This window comes from Sinocyclocheilus rhinocerous, unplaced genomic scaffold (genome assembly GCF_001515625.1).
Source record: "Sinocyclocheilus rhinocerous isolate Xijiao unplaced genomic scaffold, SAMN03320098_v1.1 scaffold2437, whole genome shotgun sequence".
NCBI classification, from domain to species: domain Eukaryota; kingdom Metazoa; phylum Chordata; class Actinopteri; order Cypriniformes; family Cyprinidae; genus Sinocyclocheilus; species Sinocyclocheilus rhinocerous.
This window is the reverse complement of record NW_015638985.1, coordinates 252,918-276,414: the sequence shown is the minus strand read 5'-3', so window position 1 is coordinate 276,414 and position 23,497 is coordinate 252,918. Positions and strand designations below refer to the sequence as shown.

The following is a 23,497-nucleotide window of genomic DNA, read 5'->3' as shown; positions in this document are numbered from 1 at the left end:
ATGCTGCTAAAAGTAAGTTACTAATGTCGAATTTTAGGATTAATTATTGTAACTGAAAATCATATTTAGGTCAAAACTGTCAGTTGTTTGTGAACTAAATCTGCTGTAAAGGGTGATCTATTTAAGCCCACTGAAATGCTTGAATACAGACACATCAACATCAGTGTCTCTGTGTTTTAGGTAAAAAAAAAAAACCTAAACATTAAAATAACACAGATTAAATAAAATAACTCATGCACGTTCATATTCCCCGCTGCCATAACGGTAACAGTTTTATTAAAATGCTACGCATTTAGTCCTATGTGACGTCTGTTTTTATATTGTTTATAAACAGTATAAATTTTTATATTGTTTGGATTAACTAGCGGAGTAGACCGATATGAATGCTTATTCATCATAACAGTACTGAAAATAAGTAAATATTAGCTGATGATGCTAACTGTCTAGCTAACAAGCTTGCTGGTGCTAAGTTGAGGTAATTTTTAGATATAAAGTCCAAATATTTTTATTCAACCACCTAGATAGATTACATCTGGGGGAAAAAGAAAGGATGTGATGTTCAGAACATGGTAACTACAGTAATTATCAAAGCGCTCAAATTTATTTGATTTTGACGCAATATTTACACTGAAGCTCTATGGTTAGGGCCGTGACATTTCCCGACCAGGCTCCGAGTGTTGCCAATCACAACACACACTGGCCCAGTTAACCAATCACAGCACATTTCGTATTTCAGAAGGCGGGCCTTCATTTGATACAGGAACTATTCGAGTCGTTCATGCCAGACTGGGGAGAGAGGTGTTGTAATAATGTAAAATATGTGAAAAATAATGTGTTTTTCGAACAACCTGATATGAGAGTCTGTTCTAGTACACCCCCAAAACAAAATAAAGACTTTGTAAAAGAGCGTAATAGGACCCCTTTAAGACATCCCTAACAGGTAAAGTAAAATATAATGAAGTAGTCTAATATTTTGCAAAATGCTCTTCACTAGACTTCATTTCTCTAGCAAATAATGAGCTGTAGACAGTGATGACTTGACCTGAGGTAAATGAAATGCTATGTGACATTTTGTTTACAAGCTGTTTTAATGACGTCTTTCCGTGGTTGAAACGCTAATTGAGCGATTACGGTAAGATGTTAATTCATGTTTATTTTGCATTAAAACTAGTAATAAAGAGGAAGGGATGATTGTGCTCACTCGTGCTTCACGCTTCCATCAGAACTGAGGCGTTAGTATACAGCGATCTGTAGCGCCATGTCAAAGAGAACCAAAACGAAATTTATTGTCTGAATTTCCTGAAAAAAAATAGAACGATTTATTCGGTACACATGTATACCGAACCGAAAGACCCATACCGAAAATTGTCGGTACAAATACGTGTACCATTACACCCCTAATATATATATATATATATATATATATTCAAAACAGTAACACTATAATAGTATCTCAATGATGCTAAAATAAAACTGGGTTGGACCATTATGCCAAAGAATTATTTTGTGTTTTACAGCGAGAATAAATGGGTTTGAAGCAAAATGAGGGCTATTAAATTACAATTGACATTTTTAGATAAACTATTCCTTCAAATGATCAGTTTGACCTTTTTCACCACAGTCAAAACTATTATTCATTTTGTCTGTTATATATATATATATATATATATATATATATATATATTATGTATGCATAAAAACTTTTTAAAATATGTTTTAATTTGCTTTTTTATGTACCACACGTAGTTGTACTATGACCTGACAAATATCACTGATATAGATGTCCTAAGAAATCACACCTATTTCTGTAACAGCTCTAGACTTGGCAAAATGATGACATTTTTGGCCGATCAGAAACACTCGCTGCCTTTTATGTGTTCGAGTTTGATGACATGACATTAGAGGGCAGAGATTTGGATAGAAGTGTAATTCAGTGGAAGTTAGCAAAATAGCCTTAACTTAGGTCAAACCTAGCTTTTACTACCAGTCAAAAGTGCGGACACATCTGCTCATTCGTTTTTTAATCTTTACCATGGCAATTTTTCACATTTTAGAATCATAATGAAGTCATCGCACCTATGAAATAACAAATGAAGGTTTGGAATTACGTAATGTTCAACAAATCAAAAGTTTTTTTTCTAAATTTGAGTGTCTTTGTCTAGACATTCAATCAACCAACCCTATGAGATGCATCCTGGGACATTACTTTAGTATCTTTATTAAGCGATTTTCCTCATGGGAGCTATTGGCTGGTGCTCACACTGTGACATTCTAGTCTTTATTCCCCTTTTGGGGACATTTGGTCCCTGCAGTGTAGATAAAACCTGACCAACACACACACACACACACACACACACCCCTCTCAACATCATCATCTTCAGGAGTGTGAAGTACATCAGCGTCCCAATTCTGTGCCTCTCCGTACCCATCTCATCCTTTGTTTTCCTGCTTTTCCTCACTCTTTCATCTTCTCCCTTTATCTTTCTCTTTTCCACTCCTTGCCTGCTCCCTCTCACTAAATATAGCAGCTTTGAAGCATCCCTCCCCAAAACACACTGCATGACAAAAATCTTTCATGCTGTCTGCGTGTTTGAGAGCAAGAGAGAGAGAAAGCCCTAATCAAGGATGTGATTGCCATCTGTTGTGTATTGATAAAAGGCTAAGAAAGACACTGATTAAAAAAAGAGGGGGAAAAAGCTGTAGGAAAAAAGAAAGCAGATACGGTGAGTAAAAGAGGAGGAGCAGAGCTATAAAGAGGACACGTGAATAATGCGCATTTTAGAAAGCAAAAAAACAGCTCGCATGTGTAGTAGTACAGAAAGTGTGTAAAAAAAAGAGAAAGGAAGTGTGAAGAAAGACACAGAAACCGAGGAGAAAGGGGTTAGCGGAAGAGGAACGGAGAAGGAGTGGGTGACATTTCTGATCCTCATTTTGTAATTGAATAATAATCTCCTGCGGGACCTGGCCTAGAAGAGCGCGAGTGTGTGTATTAGCACGTTTTTTCTGTGTGAGCTTGTGTGAGACAAAGAGAGTCAAATGAGAAGGGCCGCCATGAAATGAAACACTGCCCCCTGTTGTTTGATCGGTGCCTCGCACGCATTAAGCATGAAAAATGATCCGGTTTAATGTGCTGTGGCAAAGCATTGAAATATAACTGCTTTTCCATTCAAGCAGGACTTATACGTTTTAAAAAGGTCGATGAGATAAATCTTCCACTATTCTTCCATTTTCCTATCTGTCCATTAGAAAATCCAAAGAATATGACACTGATGCCACTCGAATAGCAAAAACACTAATCTTATAATAATGTTTTGTTTGTTTCTCTTTTTCCCCTTCCTTCCTCTCTCTTTCTTTCAGCTTGCGGAGAGAGGGCTACACCGTACAAGTCAGCGTTAACGACTACCTGGACATCTACTGTCCACACTACAACCAGAGTCAGCGGGGGGCGCTAGAGCGTGGTGTGGCTGAGCAGTACGTTCTCTATATGGTCAGTTACCGAGGCTATCGCACCTGCGACCCACAGATGGGCTTCAAACGCTGGGAGTGCAACCGGCCGCACGCCCCCCACGCACCAATTAAGTTCTCTGAGAAATTTCAGCGTTACAGCGCCTTCTCGCTAGGCTATGAATTCAACGTGGGTCATGAGTACTACTATATATGTGAGTATTTGTCGCTTTCTAACATTTTTTTTTTTACAGTTTGTTATTTTGTATGTTTAGTTTTGAGGTTTTGTCGACAGAGCATCAGAGTCACAAACCTCAAACAGTTAACTGATGTATTAAGGTTCTGTTGATTAAGAAAATGAATAATAATTTTAAAAAAAATTTAAATCATATACATTCACAAGTCATATCAGTTACCTAATAAAAGCTGTTTTATTTTACATGAAGTGGGGCGACTCATGGAAGTTGGTATGCAATGTTATTTTAGTGTCATTGACATACTATTATCGTTTTTTTTTTGTATTTAGAATTTTTTTTTTTCTTTGCATTTTCCATTTTTATTTCAATTTTTGTTAAAGTTTTAGTATGTTTTTGTCTTTTTTTAATTATTGTTTTTATTCATTTTTATTTCAGTTATTGTTATTTTAGTGCATCAACTTAATGTTGCTTTGACAACTAGCTGAAGTAAAATAAGTTTGTTTTTTACATTTTATTTAATTTCAGTTAACATTAATTTTATTTCAATTTTTTTTTACTTTTAGTTAATAATTATAATAATAACCCTGCTAGTATATTCACATGACCAGCCAAATATGAAAGTAACTAAGTTCAACTTAACAAATTAAGCTAAATAAATAACATAAGTACCTAAGTGTCCATCCAAGGAAAAAAATAATAATTTGTGAGAGAAAAAAAAGGAATTTTGCAAAAAAACATTTTGCAAGTAAAGCAGCTTTTCAATTGTCTTCAAGAGAAGAAAAATCCCCCATTTTGGGGAAATTTGCTCAAAATAGAAATGTAAATTAGAGCCATTTTTATTAAACGTAATAAATCACACATTGAAGAATTATATTTTTGCTAGCAATCTTTGGCAGATGCCTCATGCCTTAAACAGCAGCATACTAGAACATTCTGGAAGATGATACTAGCCAACTAAATTAATCAGTCACATGACTCAAAAGTCTCATTTTTATTTTTGACACCCATTGGCGAATTTATTCAGTAATTGTGTTGCAGTTAAAGTTTATGAGGATTGTTGTCGAACTAAATAAAAGTTTATACTCGAGCAAGTCTGTATGTTTGTGTGCACATTCTGCAAATAGAAGAAAAGAGGAGAGAATCTTAATGTTTCTATTCACAATTTTTTATGCAGTATCCCAATATTTGCATAAGAGTATGTGGATGGAAATCTGATGGCACGCTATCACAGAAAATACTTCAGACTTTCTCCTCAGTTTGTAAAAACAAGCAAACAATGGAAGTATCTGGGGCAAATGTTGCACAATTACAAATGGATTTCTGTCAACAAACTCAGGTGCAAGTCAAAATTATTTCTGTGGTTATTGACAGCATGCCACAGATGCTGTCCGTAGAGCTTAACTTGTATTTAACATAATAATCCTTTAAAGTGTTCTTTAGCTGGCAAGTTCCTGGTTGCAGTAAGCTTACTTTATCTAAACTCCACTGACAGAAAAGGTTATTACACAGGGATAGGCATACTGCTGAGCAGATGGAAGTTTAATGCTTTGTTCAAGGGGACATTGTTAGCAGAAGTGCCTTGGCAGGATCCTCCCTTTCATGATGTGGCGATTATAGTGCAGAGTTTTTTGAGTTAGGAATAAAAGGAGTGAGAACTTTCTGCGTGAGCTTCATTATGTGCAGGGTTACAGATAAGTCATACAGATGCGGTTAACAAAAGAAACTTGTGAAGAAAACAATTTGCGACCCCAGTGATCGTCTTTAAAAGGCTTTATTGTTACGAAGCGGTGGTTTGAAGCAAGGCGGCGAGTTATTTCAAACACAACCATGTTTCATTCATTTGACCAAATCACAACTGAGAATAAAAAAAGCTCCTAAGGACAGGCACAAATGCATCTCTCCCAGCAGTCCATTTGCTCTCAAAACTGCCTTGTTGGTGAAAAAGGGATGGCTTCGTCATCCAGAGGAGCTTGTTATCGGGATATGGGCATTACGGGCGGCCGCCGATCATCAGTCTTTCTGGCATTTGGGTCAATCACTACCAATTAGAGCGCACTCGTTTTGATTGAAAACTTTTTTAATGCAGGCTGTAAACCGAGTGTTAATAGAGCATTGCTAATGATGATTTTCTGATGCATGTCCCACCTAATGCTAATAGTCGTCTTCATTAGTGCGGTCTGTAGGCAGGTTATTAATGATAGCACGACAACTATTTGGTATTGAAAAATGGTATCACACTCAAACATTTCTATGATAACGTGGCCCATATGTATATCAACCTGAAAACAGGAAACGTTATCTTTGTCTGAGCTCAGGGGAGTTCGTTTTGGGCCAATTCATCAGTCACAGATGGTATCTGCAGCTTGTGGAAATGGATAATTTAATAAACGTACACCGTATCTGTTTAGAGCAATGTTATGTATTTAGTGTTTGTTTTATCTCAGCAGAAGGAGCTTTGCCTTGGACACCTTAAAGGGACTATATCATTTGCTTTGCTCTTTTGAAATAAAGCGTAGACACACTTTAAACCAGGTTGCTACTCGTTTCATATGCAAAGTTAGTTATTCTGTGCTCATTTACGTAAGGAAGATTTAAAGGTACAGTAGCAAAAACAACTTGTTTAATTCTAATGGTCAGAGTAGGGACGGAAATGGTCACGAAATGTTTCTGTCGTCATTTACCCTCAAGTTGTCTTCATTTTGTCACCATTTACACTCAAGTTGTTCCAAACTGTTGCTGGTACCCATTGACTTCCATAGTAGGGGAAAAAACTATGGAAGTCAATGGCTACCAGCAACTGTTTGGTTAACAACATTCTTCAGAATATCTTCTTCTGGGTTCAACAAAAGAAAGAAACTCGTGCAGGTTGGAACAACGTGAGGTAGTACATAGTAAGTTAGTATTACATTCAGATCCTAAAAGTGATGTCAGTGCATGTCATTGTCCAGTAGGTGGCAGTAGGTTAATGTTTGTGCTGTCATGTGTTGTTGCAGCTACACCAATCCATCACCACGGACACAGCTGTTTAAGACTGCGGGTGTTTGTCTGCTGTTCTACAGGTGAGCAACATCACACACACCCATAGAAACAAAAAGCATGCAAACCACAAGTGAAGGTTGTGATGATGGGTTTAATGTGTGTTTGTGTGTGAGCAAACTATTTTCAGAACTTAATGCTTGAACACGTTCTGTGGCCTCTTTGATCACAGCCATGTGTGGAGAGCTCCTCTCATCCCCTGCTCTCTCTTTCAGTTTCTCTTGTCACTCTTTGCTCTCTTTTTCTTTGATATCATAACTCATTCATCTCTTCAACACGTTTATTTACATTAATCACTGATCATTCTCAGTTATGTGTGTGTGTGTGTGTTTGTAAATGCTTTGTGTTTACATACTGTACATAATTATCATTCCAAGTTTGAACGAGTGATGTGTATAAATAAGGGACAGCAAGAAAATGTGAATTCAATTTAAAAATGTAAACTCAATATTAAGGCAGTAAATATATGCATTTTGCAATAAACATAGCAGCTTTTTTTGGAGTATTATACTGTATAACACTATACATGAAAAAATGCAAATGCATAGACTGAAAGTTAGAATTTTTTTTTTACCCTAATTCCCTCTATATGAGTTTCACAAATCTTCATAAATGTATTTATGTATTTATAATACTAAGAAAAATTCTAAGACATGCTTTTTTTAATGCAAAGTGCATCTAATTTATTATCTTAATACAGAGTTTATGCATCACTTGTTCGAGCTTCTGCAATTTACTGTGATTTTATTGTTGTCGTTTTGTTATTTAATACAAGGACATTCATTCATTTTTAAAAGAATTGTTCACCCAAAAATGAAAATTGGTAACACTTTATTATAGGGACCAAGTCACACTAACCTAGTTGCTTATAAACATGCATATTACTAGCACATTGGCTATTTATTAGTACTTATAAAGCACATATTCTGCATGACCATATTCTACACCCCTAATCCGACCCAATAGCTAAACTTAACAACTAGCCTACCTTACTAAGCAGTAATTAGGAGTTTATTAGGAGTTGAGGCAAAAGTCGCAGTTAATAGTTAATTAATAGTGAAAATTGGACCTTAAAATAAAGCGTGACCTGAACAGTTTCTTTATCAAAACAGATTTGGAGAAATTTAGCATTACATCACTTGCTCACCAATGGATCCTTTGCAGTGAATGGGTGCCATCGGAATGATAGTCCAAACATCTGATAAAAACATCACAATAATCCACAAGTAATCCACATTATTCCAGTCCATCAATTAATGTCTGGTGAAGTCTGCTTGTTTGAAATAAACAAATCCATCATTAAGGCTTTTTAATATTAAACAATTGCTTCTGGCTGTAATCTGTAATAATGCTTCCTGCAGTGAAAAAATACATCCCCTGTTGCTCTCAAACCATCAAAACCCACTGGCATATTTGTTTAGAATTGATTTTGGACTGTTTTTCACATGTAAAACGTGCTTGATTTGTACATATTTCTCTCCTGATTCAGATGTAATGACTTCCACTGGAGAGAGCAATATTACGAATAGAGGACTCGTTTGAATTTAAAAACATCTCTTGATGAATTTGTTTATTACAAACGCAGCTTTTCGTTTCACGAGGTTAGGTACTTATAAAGCACATATTCTGCATGACCATATTCTACACCCCTAATCCGACCCAATAGCTAAACTTAACAACTAGCCTACCTTACTAAGCAGTAATTAGGAGTTTATTAGGAGTTGAGGCAAAAGTCGCAGTTAATAGTTAATTAATAGTGAAAATTGGACCTTAAAATAAAGCGTGACCTGAACAGTTTCTTTATCAAAACAGATTTGGAGAAATTTAGCATTACATCACTTGCTCACCAATGGATCCTTTGCAGTGAATGGGTGCCATCGGAATGATAGTCCAAACATCTGATAAAAACATCACAATAATCCACAAGTAATCCACATTATTCCAGTCCATCAATTAATGTCTGGTGAAGTCTGCTTGTTTGAAATAAACAAATCCATCATTAAGGCTTTTTAATATTAAACAATTGCTTCTGGCTGTAATCTGTAATAATGCTTCCTGCAGTGAAAAAATACATCCCCTGTTGCTCTCAAACCATCAAAACCCACTGGCATATTTGTTTAGAATTGATTTTGGACTGTTTTTCACATGTAAAACGTGCTTGATTTGTACATATTTCTCTCCTGATTCAGATGTAATGACTTCCACTGGAGAGAGCAATATTACGAATAGAGGACTCGTTTGAATTTAAAAACATCTCTTGATGAATTTGTTTATTACAAACGCAGCTTTTCGTTTCACGAGGTTAGTTGATGGACTGGAGTTGTGTGGATTACTTGTGGATTATTGTGATGTTTTTATCAGCTGTTTGGACTCTCATTCTGATGGCACCCATTCACCGCAGAGGATCCATTGGTGAGCAAGTGATGTAATGCTACATTTATTTATCCAAAATCTGTTCTGATAAAAAAACAAACTCATGTATATCTTGGATGGCCTGAGGTTGAGTAAATGTTTAGAAAATTTTCATTTTGGGGTGAACAATGCCTTAAGTGTCTAAATAGTCTTTGGGGCCACTGTCTAAACTCAGATCATGTGTTTTCTCTGCTCAAGCCTCTAATGCAGATGACGACTCTAACCAGAGTCCACCTGACTACACTGTCAGACCCAAACTGCATGACATTGGTAAGTGAACACACACAAACATGTGAAGCCTGCACACACATTGGCTTTTAGTATTTAACACAAATGTTAATTTGCTTTCAAAAATATGTTTGTTTTAATCTGCCTCGTGAGCATCTGAAATTCCTCATAAAAGCCAGGATGACCATTAGGCCAGATAACGTCCTGTGACCAGGGGATGGCCAATAACAAACAAATGAATGCATTTATTCATTCTCTCAATTATTGCTTCCTCATGCTTACTCAAATATTGTTTTTATTCTGAGAAATCGAGCTGTAAATGTGCAGTGAGACGCATTATGAATGCATCTGAAATGTACGTCCAGCGAATACCCAGAAACCCAAGTTCACATCAGGTTCACAGGAAGAATCATCGGACACACTGCGGGATGCACAGCTTGGCTCAACGCCCACATGCCCTTGACAAAACACATAACAAAACAAATAGCTGGCACTTTACACCACCCTAGGCATCCAAAAGCACTCTAGCAGTAGGTCTCTCTCTCTGTGTGTGTGTGTGTGTGTGCGTGTAATGCGCGTGTGTGTGCGTGTAATGCACAGGCACTGATTCTTGTATCCATTTATGAAACACATAAACCACATGAACAAATGACCCTCTGTTTGTACGCAGACCCTCCTGCTTCTAAAGCTGTCAACATCCTGTTAGCTTTCCCAAACCGTATATATAAAAAAAAAAACACATTGCTGACAGGTCAACCACCCTATTATAAGAAAAAAAATGGCATGTGTAGCAGTCTTGAAAAGTAAGTTTTACTTTGTTTTCTGTCAACAGCTCCATAATACCATCATCTGTGCTGACGCTGCATTAAAACATTCATTCTGCTTAAGTCTGTGCATAGCACACATTATATAGTGCGTCCCAGTCAGGGATTATCCTCGATGAAACAGATATGATAAGATAGGGTTACGAATGTCAAAAAAGCAATGGATAATCACTATTCTGAAAAGACTTTCAAAGTTTAACACAGCCTTAGAGACCCAGGAGACCTGATGTTTCTTATTTCAGCTTGCCAAGTCACAGGCAAAGAAAGCCAAAAAGGTGAAACAGAAGGCTTTTTCCTCTTTATTTGGCTAAAAGGCTACTGTAGACATATCTATAAATGATTGGTGAGTGGTTGGGTGACCATACAGCCTCTTTTCCCCAGACATGTCCTGATTGGGATTTCTAAATTGCCGAAAATGTATGGGTTTTGGCTTTGTTTTTTTGTTGATATGCTCTCAACAGTCCTCATACATTATATGTGCATGTATTTGCATTGCTTTGATCGTTCTCTGTAGATCCCACCTTCTTGCACACCTCCATTGGTCAATTATGTAAAAAGACTGCACACTATTTTTTAAATGACTTTTCAGTCATTACCTTCAGCAAGTATGAAAACAATAGCAAAACAAAGGCAAAACCCAGACATTTTAGGCAATTTAGAAATCCTGGCCAGGACATGTCCAAGAAAAAGAAGATGCCCTAGTGAGTGGAATCAGACTGTGGATCCAGAAGAGGGTTTAGTCTATTTTTTCACCCTGTTGACCATTGTTGTGAGCCCAATTAATTGTGGTTTTACACTGGCAAATTATGCTTCTGCTATTTTATTGATAAAATAGCACATTTTCCTATACAGCCCATGCCACATTATTGATTTTGCATATTGTTGTGTGGTCATGGAAGTTTAAAAAAACAATGTAAAAAAAAAGCATATTGGTGTCCATCCAGCATTTTTGTATGCAATATCACAAGATTTGCACAAAAATTAGTAAAACTGGCTACTGAAATTTATTTTATGTATATTATGTAGTGACAGTTCTTTCAAATGTGTAGAAAGTGCTGTTTTATTTTATTTGTTGTTCACATGAAATTCATACACTTAAAAAAATACCGTTGTCTTTACAAAAATAAAACTGGCAGCTGTGGTTGCCAGAATAATTCAGTAAAAAATACAGTAAAAATGTAAACTTTTTTACAGAAATTTTTAACTAGTCATTTTCTGCTGAATTAACATAACCTGTCATATCCCAATAAAAGGCGTAAAATGCCATAAATATAACTTACAGTGCAGCTTGGATTCACAGCTAGAACATTTTTGTTTACTTTTGCACTTTAAACAATTCTGGAACAGTGTTGGATCAGCACTTGTCCAACGTCAAATCTGTGTCCTTAAGCAAAACTAGTTGAGAACCACTAGGGTATAAGATTATATTTGTTTGACAGGAATGTTGTTCCAGACCCAGCAAAAGATGTTGATCCAGGAACACATCCTACTTTGTCACACATAGAGCAGAACCAGTCCAGTTGGATTTGTACCTGCGAGCATCAACAATAACAAATTGCAGACATTTCCATGATGTGTTGACCCGGCTCCACTGATACGTCCATTGAGCTGTGTGTCTATGTTCACTCACGTCTGCTATCACAGCAGACTGTTTAACCTCTAACTGCCCGAGCGGCCTTTATCAACATCCAGCGTGGCTGCTGCAGATAAGAAATGTCACACATTCTTTGTTTATTTCTGTCTGATGTCCTTCCCAGTCAATTTTATCTCCTGTTTTAATAGATAAGATTTCTCTCTCACTATCTCTCCTCCTCTCTGCTGCTTTTATTTCCTCTTTTCTCTGTCTCTCTCTTTCTAAGTGATTATTTTCATCATCAATAACCCTTGTAGAATGTTATAGAGCTTTGGGGCCAGTAATAATACAGAAAATGAATGGATGAGTTTTATCTTCCTTATATTTGGAGAAGACTGTTGGGAAACCATTACAGTTGCTGTAGGTAATGACATTACTCAAAGAGGAATCATTATTTCCCCTGCTCCCTTTTGTCGTTTGCTGATGTTTAGTAGGTGATAATTTAGCATCTATGTCAACGTCTAACTTTAAGGTACAACTTTTTTTTCCTTTGGTTGCTGTTGCTTAATGGTAAAGGCATGTGTTCTTGACACTGAGCCATGGTGCTCATGTGAGGTATGCAGGTTTGATTCCAGCCTAGAGTGATGTTCCCATCACATTCTCATTCCCTCACTCTTTATTCAATAATTTCCCACCTTTCTCTTGAATACCCTGCTGATAAGACTAGCCTAACATGATGGAAATCGAAATAAACAGCTACAGTTAACCATTGCTCATTGAGATTTTTATATATACATCTGTATGATGTCACAGTCGTTGGACATTTTGTAACATCTATTTCTTTAGTCTTATCAAACAGAATGGAATATTGTTCGTTTCAGTTTTGTTTTTGAAACATTTCAATTAGAGAATGGATGTGGTATTGGTTTCCACCTCAGAGTACAACATAAAAGCAGTAATTGCGAGAAAGTTTGAAATAAGAAATAAAATCATATTGTAGGCTTTAAAATCACATTCAAAAGTTTGGAATCAGTAAGAGTTCAGTGTCACATGATCCTTCAGAAAGCATTGTAATATGCTGATTTGCTGCTCAAGAAACATTTCTTATTATCAATGCTTCATATTTTGGTGGAAACCATGATACTTCAGGATTCATTGAATAGAAAGTTCAATAGTTTTTATTTAAAACAGAAACGTTTGTAACATTATAAATGTCTTTACTGTCATTGATCAGTTTAATGCAATCTTGCGGAATTTAATGTGTTAACTTCTTTAAAAAAGGTATATATTTTTGAACATTTTACTCTGAGGCAACTTATATAGTTTTGTAGACTGTTTATCTGTATAAAAAAGGTTTTAGATGCTCACTAACTTCTTTCCTTCTTTCTTTCTTTCTTTCTTTGATCTCTCTTTCTCTCTCTCTCAGACGAGTTTAACCCTGAGATCCCTAAACTGGAGAAGAGTGTCAGTGGCAGCAGTCCGTCTGGAGACCGACTGTTAATCACTGTGGCGACGCTTCTCCTCGCTGCTCTCCTCGTGTCCTAGCAACCGTCTCTCTCTCTCTCTCTCTGACATTTCTGAGCAAGCAGTCCCGAGCGCTCCAAGAAAAAGATCGCCTTTCGTTCAACCTGTGCGGAAGAGATTATTCAATCAGAACAGATTAACCACTAGTCGAGCCCTAAACGTGGGAGCTAATTGTAGATCTACCGCACCCAAATAGTGGCCTTTGTCTCCACAATTTTGGACCTTACGAATAAGGATGACATGCATCGATTTCAGAATTTGCCTTTGTAATGGAACGTCCACTCTTCTCAAAAAATAAAAATAAAAAAGTGAATCCGGTTAGACAGTGAGGTCTCTACCTCTAGCTACGTCTGTTCTCGTCTTCAATGAACCTATCCAGACTGGGGCAGCTCTTGAGGTGGACATTTTTGGATTGACATGAGCTCAAATGGATATGACGAGCGTCATAGTGGCCAGTGCTTTGACCTCTGAATCTCAGCTGAGGGACTCGAGGAGTATTGGAGACCTTTGATCCTGTCTTAACATTCTGTCACGACCCATACCTATGTGACTGCGATATGTGTCAGTCATTGATAGTGCTGCAGCAGAGATCAATAAAACTCGTTTGCCAGTCACTAAGTTCAGGTGTTAGGCTTATGAATCGATCACAGAAAGTCACGGCTGCTGTTTCTGCTAGTTGCCGGGCCTCGTCTACAAGCTGTAATGCGAACGCTTTCCATCTAGTTTCCTAGTTCCATTGCTGAACTTGGAAACTAGAGGCACATTATCGGTCAGAGACCATCACTTTTGTACATTGTGTGACCGAAAAAGTTTGGTCATCAAGCAGCGCACATAACGAAAGAGAATCGGACCGAATGAACGGTAGATGATAGATAGACTTCTATTTGCTATAGTATGTACGTGTACGTGTACTGGATTGCCACTGATTAGCATAGTGGCCATTTTTGTAAGAGCGGTCGAGTCGTAAACTGCAATTCGCTGTTTTATATCAAAGAATTGCGATGCAGAATTAGTTTTTACCGTACGATACATATTTAACTGCTCTTTGAGTATGTTACTTTATATACTTAATTTATTGAGTTATTTATTGATCATTTGATCCTTTTTTGAAACTTTGTGAGTTTTTGTCTGCTTTCTTGAGGGATCTTTCCTCATCTTTGCTAATGCCAAATTATTTAGTTTGTTTTTGTTCGTTTCATGGCCTTTATTTCTGTTCATGTGCCAGCAAATTGAGTCACAACTCATACAGTAGTTACAAAAAAATCCTCATCCATTGCTCTGTTGAAATAGGTGCATTTTCTTCATAAGGAGAGTCATTATTATAGGACAGTGTGAGATTGTTGTAGTCTATATTGGTGGGCGGGGCTGGGAGGGGTTTCTCAAATAGGGCGGGGTTTCAGTGCAGTAATGGAATGAGTAAGCATTCCTCAGACCGCTGCAGACAATGTCAAGAGTGAATGTCTATGTAAATGTGTCTGCGTATGTGTCTTATGAGGGTGCGCTTTACAAGGGGATCGTATGAAAGCGTGCGCGTTTTGGCATTTTCATATGCATTTAGATACACATTTGTAGGATTTAAATACTCAAGCTTGCGTGAGAGTTTCAGCTGGTGAGAATGGGGCGGGCGAGAACGAAAGCATTTATCATTGTTGGAAACAACAGTATCAATCGTGTTTACCTTAGAATGATTACAAACATGTAAACGAATCATGAATGACAATTACCAGAATGAAACTTAATAAACCATTCTTATTTTAACAGTCTTACTGTTTTTCTTATTGTCTGCTGGTTGCCTTCAGAGCATTTCTGAATCGTAATTGGCATGACATGATTCTGACATGATGTTTTGTGTAAATGAGTATGCACTGACTGACTCATCCAAATATTTTGTTTGTGCTTTTAGAGTTTTGTTTCATTACTATTTGTAGACGCTCCTTTTTTACCGGTACGCTGGTTGTCAATCCACATTTGCTACCTGCGTGACAACTTGGACTGAATCTGACCTGTAGTGACGGCTATAAAATATTCAAAGAATATAAAATTGTATATACTGAGATATAAAATAAGGTAACATACTGTATATATATATATATTATTTGTTTTATTATTTTTTTTTTGTTTACTCTTCACAGCCCGCCCAATGTTGTCCAACGAAACAATACATATTAAAGGCTATGAAAAAAATAAATAAAGTGAAACTATGCAGTTTATTTGTATTTATTTATTTTATTATTATATATATATATATATATAATTTTTCTATTTCCAAAGTAAAAAAAAAAAACTCTTCTAAAAGAGGAAAAAGTAACAGTGATTGTTGTTCAGAGTAATTATTTAGCATAATTAGTTACTTTTATTGGTAGTATGGCAATTATGTAAGATGTTTCTTGTGCAAGCTTTTACTTTAATTAGAATTTAGTCCTCACAACTGAGTCTGTTTCTAGAAAGTACATCTGTCTCGTTTTTTATCTCTCCATCTGTGTTCTGCACTTTGTCTCTCTCTCTGTTATTTTATCTGCTCTGTTTCACACCCAGACATACTCATTCACATTCAGCTAGACCAAACACCCGTCTGTCTCCTCAGGTAAAAGGTTCCTGATGAGAATCTGACCTCAGAAACTCCTGCACCTACGAACGCTACTTCTCTTACGACACACAAATCAAAACCTTCCAGGTGCCCATCATTAGAGAACACACACATAGTCACAAACACAACATAAAACACTCCACTGACAGTCCTGGGAAGATGCAGTTGTTCTTCTCAATTTCGGCCCTTCCATCTAAGGAGAGAATGCCTCGGAGCAAAACGTGTTTGTGCACATCTGTCTGTCTTTAATTCTCTTTTTTTCGTTATGTCGTTCTCTGTCTCTTCTGTTAAGTGTTGTTCAGTTCCAAGGACACTCCACGTACAAGCGGAGATAATCAAGACCCTCGAGATTCAAGGATGATCAAGGGTAAGCAAGATTAAGTCTCACATCAAACATGCCTGTTTTGATCCAACTCAACTGCACATAGTAATTGTGCAGTTAACCATTCTAACTAATACCATGGTTGCACATTTCATAAAAGCCATTATTGGCTGTGTATTTGTGTGGATTATCCAATTTGTCCATCACAGTAAAAGTTGTAATGGTGATGAGATGCCTATTCTGAGGCCTGTAAGCATGACCAGACAGAATCTGTGTAACAGCATTACTTGATGTAACTTCTAACCCAAAGTAAAGTAACTTATTTACTTTTGGTAAAGTAATTTCTAACCAATATACTAATGCTAATATATTTTTTAATATTTAATATTTGTTCAATTTTATATTCGAATTTAGTAAAATTTACTAAAATTACCATTTACACCATCAATCAATTCAACTGTAAAGAGTATGTAAAGTGTGAAAGGAATAGTGAAATTCTGACATTATTTGCCAGTACTCATCCTCTGCATATACTGTAATAATCTTTTTGTGGAGCACAAAATGAATTTTGCAGCATATCCTGACCCGTTTCCATCTAATGAATGTGAATATGGAAATGTGAAACTCTAAAATGCACCATTATAAAAAATATTCCACACAACTCGTTCAAAGTCACGTGATAGCTATTTGTGAGGAGCAGATCAGAATTTAAGTTGAAATCCATCTACTGTAGCTGTCGAATCAAATATCAGGTGCACATGGATATATGAGAGAAGCAAGGCATTTGGCATTGATTTTTGTCAACACACCTTTTTTTCATGTTTAGAAAAGAACTGTGTGAAGATTCTAATAAATTCTCATTTTGTGGGCCACTGAAAAAAAATAACGGCATAAGGGTTTGGAACAACATGAGGGTGAGTCAATAATGACAGAATTTTCATTTTTTGACCCATTCAATTTGGTTTACCATTAACTTTCAATAGTGCGTTTCAATACCCTTCAAAACTAAAAGTCTGGTTGTGCAATCAGCAGCCGTGAATGAGCTGATGATCTCAGTCTTTGGCCTGGCATCGGTCCCGGGCACGGAGAGCTTCATTAGCCTGTGGTGCACCACCAGAGGGTGTCAGGTTCATCTGTGGCCTCCAACTCCCAATTACCTTGTACCATTAACAACAATAATACTAATTATGTCTGACATTAAATGGTACAATGTCACCATTGTATCGCTTGCTGCAGACTGTATCACTTGGACAGATGGTGCAACTACCAATGGCCACTAACAGGGATCCTGTTAGGTCCAGTTTGGAGCAGCAGCCCTAATTACACCAAGATGGCTGCCAGATTTTGCCCATATGGATTTTGGCAATGATTTGTTTGTCAGTTCATGTTAAATGCTAATGACATGGTACCATAATGATTGTTGGCAATATTAGCACTATTGTGTAGTGAGCTAAGATAAAACCATAATGTTAGATTTGCTTTGCCAACCATTTTCAGTCAGACAAGGTTTAGGGAACAAAGAGTTTATTGTTGTTCGCTTGTTTATAAAGGCAACCTGTTGTTTTTGCAGAGCTTAATGCTAGCTTGCTAATTCCCTCCATTATTGTCCTACTGTTGTATTCAGAAAGAGCTAAGCCTGACTCACAGTCTTAGCTAATCATTTGTGTGGCCTGATTTTTGGTAGTGAGGGGTTACGACAAGTTTCAAAGTGTTTGTATTGTATGCTAATTAACTAGTATCCTCATGAAGACGTCTTGTGGATTTTGACTTAAAAAAAACCTACAAAACCTACTTCGAAACAACCTACAAAATGGATTTAGAGTGAACACATTTTCTGAAAATCCAAGACTATATAGTCTTAAGCAGTTCTCTGTGAGAATATAAATTACTTATTGAAGCTGTAAAGTGTAAATCTGTTTGAATGTGGCTGCTGGCATGTTCCTGAGGTGATAAAGATAAACCCCATTCTGTCTCTCCTAGATCACTCCGTCTGAAAGTGTCAGTATTAAATTCCCTCTGGCTGACACTTGGCTCCAAACTGCAGCTCAGGATCAGGTGTTCCAGCGCTCCCCCCTGCCCTGCTCATTATAAGCTTAAAGATGACACCCCTCCCAGATCAATGCCTGAGAGCGCCACTTGAGGAACACAATATGAACCACTTCTAAAGTTACGGTATGTGGTCTGATTTGTGGTCTGGTAGATGTTTTGATCGCATTGTAAATCAAATCATCCTTAAAGCAACAGGTCACCCAAAAAGTTCCAAAAAGTTTCAGAGGTGGGAAAGATTTTTTTAATTGATCCTAATTTTCAATTTGTTCTTCGTACAAAATGATCATAACTTCAGGATACTTGGATTTTTTTTTTTTAACACTAGACAATGTTTTTATTATATGTGGTAATTTATCATGGGATAATGATAAAAGATATTCAGTCGAATCTCTAAAAGTTTTTTTTTTTTTTGCTGTTTTATCAACATTATAAATATTAGAGCCCGACCGATATATCGTTTTGCCGATATTATTGGCCGATATGAGCCTGTCGCCGATATATCGGTATCGGCGAATATGCCGCCGATATGAACATTTTTTTTACAGAACATATAACGCAGATAAAATGCTTGAAATGGTGTAATTACTTAGTTTGTCCAGCAGAGCGCGCTCTATTGTTTGCTACTGGCGACCTGGATGAAACGCTTTAAAGCTTATGTCTATGGAAAACCATTGAAACTTTGAACGGCCATATCTCCGTAACGGCTCGGCGAATCCACACCAAATTCGGGGGATATCTTCAGCCCTCTCGAACGCCACCCTCCGCGCGTCGGTAGCTCCCCAGGATCGCTTGATCGGTCGGCACCGGACCTCGAATTTAACCACCCCTAACTCCCGAACCCCGGGGGCTATCGACGCGGAGGTGGTCTCATTCGAAAGCGGGCCTCTAGACGTACACTCGAGTTTGGACACACGAACGGGAAAGTGTCCAAACTTTTGACTGGTACTGTACTATAATATACACAAAGAATATCGGCCGATATATCAATATCAATATCGGTATCGGCCCCAAAAAACCCATATCAGTCGGGCTCTAATAAATATACTATTTTTATACAGTATATAAACTGTATAAATATAAAATTTTTAAAGGTAAAGAATTTTTGTATCTGTTCATTTCTGTTGAAATTAGATAGATAGATAGATAGATAGTATACAATAGTATATATACCAATTAACATAAATATAGAATAATAATTGCTCTAAAATTGAAAATTGTTAATTCATGATGCCTCTTACAATAACTACTGTTACCTTACTGAAATTGTTACCCATGATTCTTGATTAAAAAAAAGATGGTTGCTGAACCTAAAATAATGAATGTGTGATGCTTAATGTACATTCATGTACTAATGAATGATTGTTTAGTGGTTTCATATAACTGCTGTTAGTTTGATTGAAAGAGGACAAAGTCATAAATTGGAAGTGGGATGTTTTGTTTAGCAATCACTTTGGGTTCATTCGACATTTTCAGCATCATTAGTGCAGAGATAAACCATCTGTGTGTGTGTGTGTGTGTGGTCGGGTGATTCCCCAGTCTAGCTACACCGTCTGGACTCGTCACAGATACAGATGCAGCCCAGAAGCTTGCCAGATCTCATGATCTGTCTCTCTATTTCTCTCTTTCTCTCTATCTCTTTCCCTCCCTATGTTGCATCCTGATCTGTTTGTCTTCTTTTTCTCATCAACTCTAAATCTTTTTATCACTCTCCTGCTGTTACTTTCATGCTCTCTCTCTCTCTCATTTCCTCAGAACTTCACAGAAATGTATTCAGGTCATCAAATTACATTCAGATGTTTCCTTCTAAAAACAATCCATTTCGTGTGTTTTTTGTTTGTTTTTGTTTTTTTTTACTGGAAGTGTGTTGATGGGTGATTTGAGGAATGAGCCTTAGTTGCAACAATTATGTGGAACGAGTCTTGTAAGTTGTTTTTGGCTTTTAAAGAAAATGTCTATGATGGGATTAGAATGTGAATTGTGTCAAAGCAAAGTTATTGTGCTCTTTATGAGCTGCCAGCCCTTAAATCTGGAAACACAAGTCAAGTCAAATGCATTTGTATAGCACTTTTCCTTATACAAATCGTTTCAAAGTAGCTTTATGTTACATCTATAGTGCCTAAATGCTTTAACATTAACGTTTTACAGTAGGTTTTGGTGATATGTATATATAACAATGGCATAGATATAGCAATATTGTATTTATTTTGTTTAGCAAATATACTAGTGCTGCAGTATCTCAGACAGAGTGTTTAATGTAATTATAGTTAAGATGAAATGGAAAAAGTTTCTGTCATTTTCACCAGATGTGGTTTTAAGTGAGAGTAAGCAATTATCAAAAAGTATTAAAAAGAAATATGATTGGATGCATTAATTAATCTATTCCCAAAATCTGATGTGAGTTTAACATTTTCCAGTTTAATAAGCAATCATTTGAGCAACAACCCGATCATAAATTTATTATATAACAGTCTTGCTATTTGTTCAAATATATTTAAAAGCTTGATCTTAGGGTTTTTTTTTTTTTCGTGTGTTTTTTGTTTGTTTTTGTTTTTTTTTACTGGAAGTGTGATGATGGGTGATTTGAGGAATGAGCCTTAGTTGCAACAATTATGTGGAACGAGTCTTGTAAGTTGTTTTTGGCTTTTAAAGAAAATGTCTATGATGGGATTAGAATGTGAATTGTGTCAAAGCAAAGTTATTGTGCTCTTTATGAGCTGCCAGCCCTTAAATCTGGAAACACAAGTCAAGTCAAATGCATTTGTATAGCACTTTTCCTTATACAAATCGTTTCAAAGTAGCTTTATGTTACATCTATAGTGCCTAAATGCTTTAACATTAACGTTTTACAGTAGGTTTTGGTGATATGTATATATAACAATGGCATAGATATAGCAATATTGTATTTATTTTGTTTAGCAAATATACTAGTGCTGCAGTATCTCAGACAGAGTGTTTAATGTAATTATAGTTAAGATGAAATGGAAAAAGTTTCTGTCATTTTCACCAGATGTGGTTTTAAGTGAGAGTAAGCAATTATCAAAAAGTATTAACAAGAAATATGATTGGATGCATTAATTAATCTATTCCCAAAATCTGATGTGAGTTTAACATTTTCCAGTTTAATAAGCAATCATTTGAGCAACAACCCGATCATAAATTGATTATATAACAGTCTTGCTATTTGTTCAAATATATTTAAAAGCTTGATCTTAGGGTTGTTTTTTTTTAAATGACCTAAAGTATTAAGTTTGTCCAAGAAATCTGACTTAATCTGACACTCTGATTTGCTTCTGCCAGATGATAAAAGAGACAAAAAATGAAAAAAGTCTTACACTGAAGGAGGATCGTATCAGAATACATGTCTTAGCCTGTAACACCATTCAACAGCCATTGCTCTAGCAAAGTCTTGAGTATAGTCTTGTACTTGTACTCAATGCAGCAAAATAGTTTTCTGCTGCTTATGCCATTATAGATATGCTATATTCACAGTCAACTCTGATTCATTTATTTCTAGAGTGAAAATTGTTGATAATAAAGGTGTTAATGAGATAAGAGAAGAGCATTCAGCTCAGCAGGTGATTTCAAGCAGCCCCAATCCACATAGAAACCTGCTGTTATAGGGCTATGAGTGAATTTTGACTAGATTTTTTTATTTCTTTTCTGGTGCAATCTACTATTTAAATCCATCAGATAGGTGACAGTATATGTGTGATAGAATAAATATACTATACAGTACAAACATTGATGTTTAAAGCTGTTCAGTCATGAAATTCCTCCCACATTCTCCTGTGGAATAATTCATGCAGGGGAATTCTTTATTAGGCTTATGTTATTGGAAAAAAGCTATTTTGCGCAGGATATTGAAGTTTCCAGCTTGCAGAGTTGACATGGAACTTTTCCATAGGTTAATGTATGAGTTTCTGTACGGTAATCTATTGAACAAAAAAGTAAAATGTTTTAGCACATGTAATATTGAGCTGGTATGTTATTCCACAGTATATGTTTCCAGTGTGTGTTTACTGATTAAATTCAGGTCAGTTATTTTGCCCACAGGGGGCGCCATATCATACACCGTCTCCCACTCAAAAGCCCTCGGCAACGGCTGTTATATAAACCGCTGTCCAAATGCTTATCAACAATGTGTATTACGCAATAAGCTTAAGAGTACACACCAACTCAACACGCATCAGCTGCTTGTGATATAATTTCCATGTATTTATTTGGCTTTGGCTGATTTAATCCCAGAAATATAGTTTTAGGAATTGAAAAAAAAATAAAAAAATAAACAGCTTGCTGTCAATAAATCAAAAGTGGGACAACTACTGTTATCCTTTTTTAAATAATTTAAATTTTATTAAATAAAAAATGCAAAGTAGAAACATTTGTTATTGGTCTCAGATATTTTGATCCCACTGTATATTGTATTTATGTGTCGCTTAGTATTTTTTATGTGAGCAAGCAACATTTTTATTATGCATTTTTAATAGGTATTCTTTGAAACCGGTGGACACTGAATATCACATACTGTTCCTATATGTGGAGTGAACATTTGTTCTAGAGATGAAATCTGTGATTTATATTCATCTATTTTTGCATCTTCACCTTCCCCCACAGCTCAGATGTGAGAGATGCAGATCCATGAATATTTTAAGTGAAGAAGAACCTTATTCTTTGTTTGTTGTTGTTGTCATATTTCAGCTGGCTCGTGGGAAGCTTTCTTTCAATCGCAAATATGTGACCAGAGTGAAATTGAGAAAGGGATTAAGATGTCTTCTATACTGGAAGGTGAAATATCCCCCATTCAATAGCATGAACTACTTGGCAATTCTTATAAAGCAAGTTAACAAAAGAAAATAAATGCCACACCAGAGTCGACTGGCAGGATGGAAACACAAAGGCTTATCATGAAAGTGTCACAGTGCAGTTAAAACTGAACTGAACACACACTCAGAGAATTGTTTCAGGCCAGCAGGTTTGGGCCTGTGTTGCAAGATCAGTCAGACAGGGTGTTGGATAATAAAGACGTATAACAAAACGTCTAAAAGGACTGATAACATTGAGCATGTCAGTATGAGATAATCTTACTGGAACTTTCTCTGGGGTATAATGTTTGTGCACTTAATATTTCACTTTCAAGCGCTTGGTACGTTACTCAGTGGGGTTCAAAAGTCTGAGACCACATGAAAAATCTGGGATTTTTAAAATTGTGAATGTTTATTAGGATTTTGATTTTGAAAAAAATGTGACAATACGAAATTAGCACTCTTTTGCAGACACTTGGATGTTTTTTGTTTTTTGTTG

At 36.4% G+C, this 23,497-nt stretch overlaps 1 protein-coding gene across 2 annotated transcripts in view; it reads left to right on the top strand.

Moving 5' to 3' along the window:
* LOC107750808 (ephrin-A3-like) overlaps positions 1–14,188 on the top strand; it is a 93,121-nt gene extending 78,933 nt beyond the window's left edge. For both annotated transcript variants that reach the window (XM_016566332.1, XM_016566330.1), the window contains exons 2-5: positions 3,358–3,659; positions 6,635–6,700; positions 9,288–9,359; positions 13,141–14,188. In XM_016566332.1, the coding sequence (XP_016421818.1) occupies positions 3,358–3,659; positions 6,635–6,700; positions 9,288–9,359; positions 13,141–13,259 (559 nt within the window). In that variant the 3' untranslated portion in view covers positions 13,260–14,188. The remainder of the gene's footprint in view (positions 1–3,357; positions 3,660–6,634; positions 6,701–9,287; positions 9,360–13,140) is intronic.
* The last annotated feature ends 9,309 nt before the right edge of the window (positions 14,189–23,497 follow it).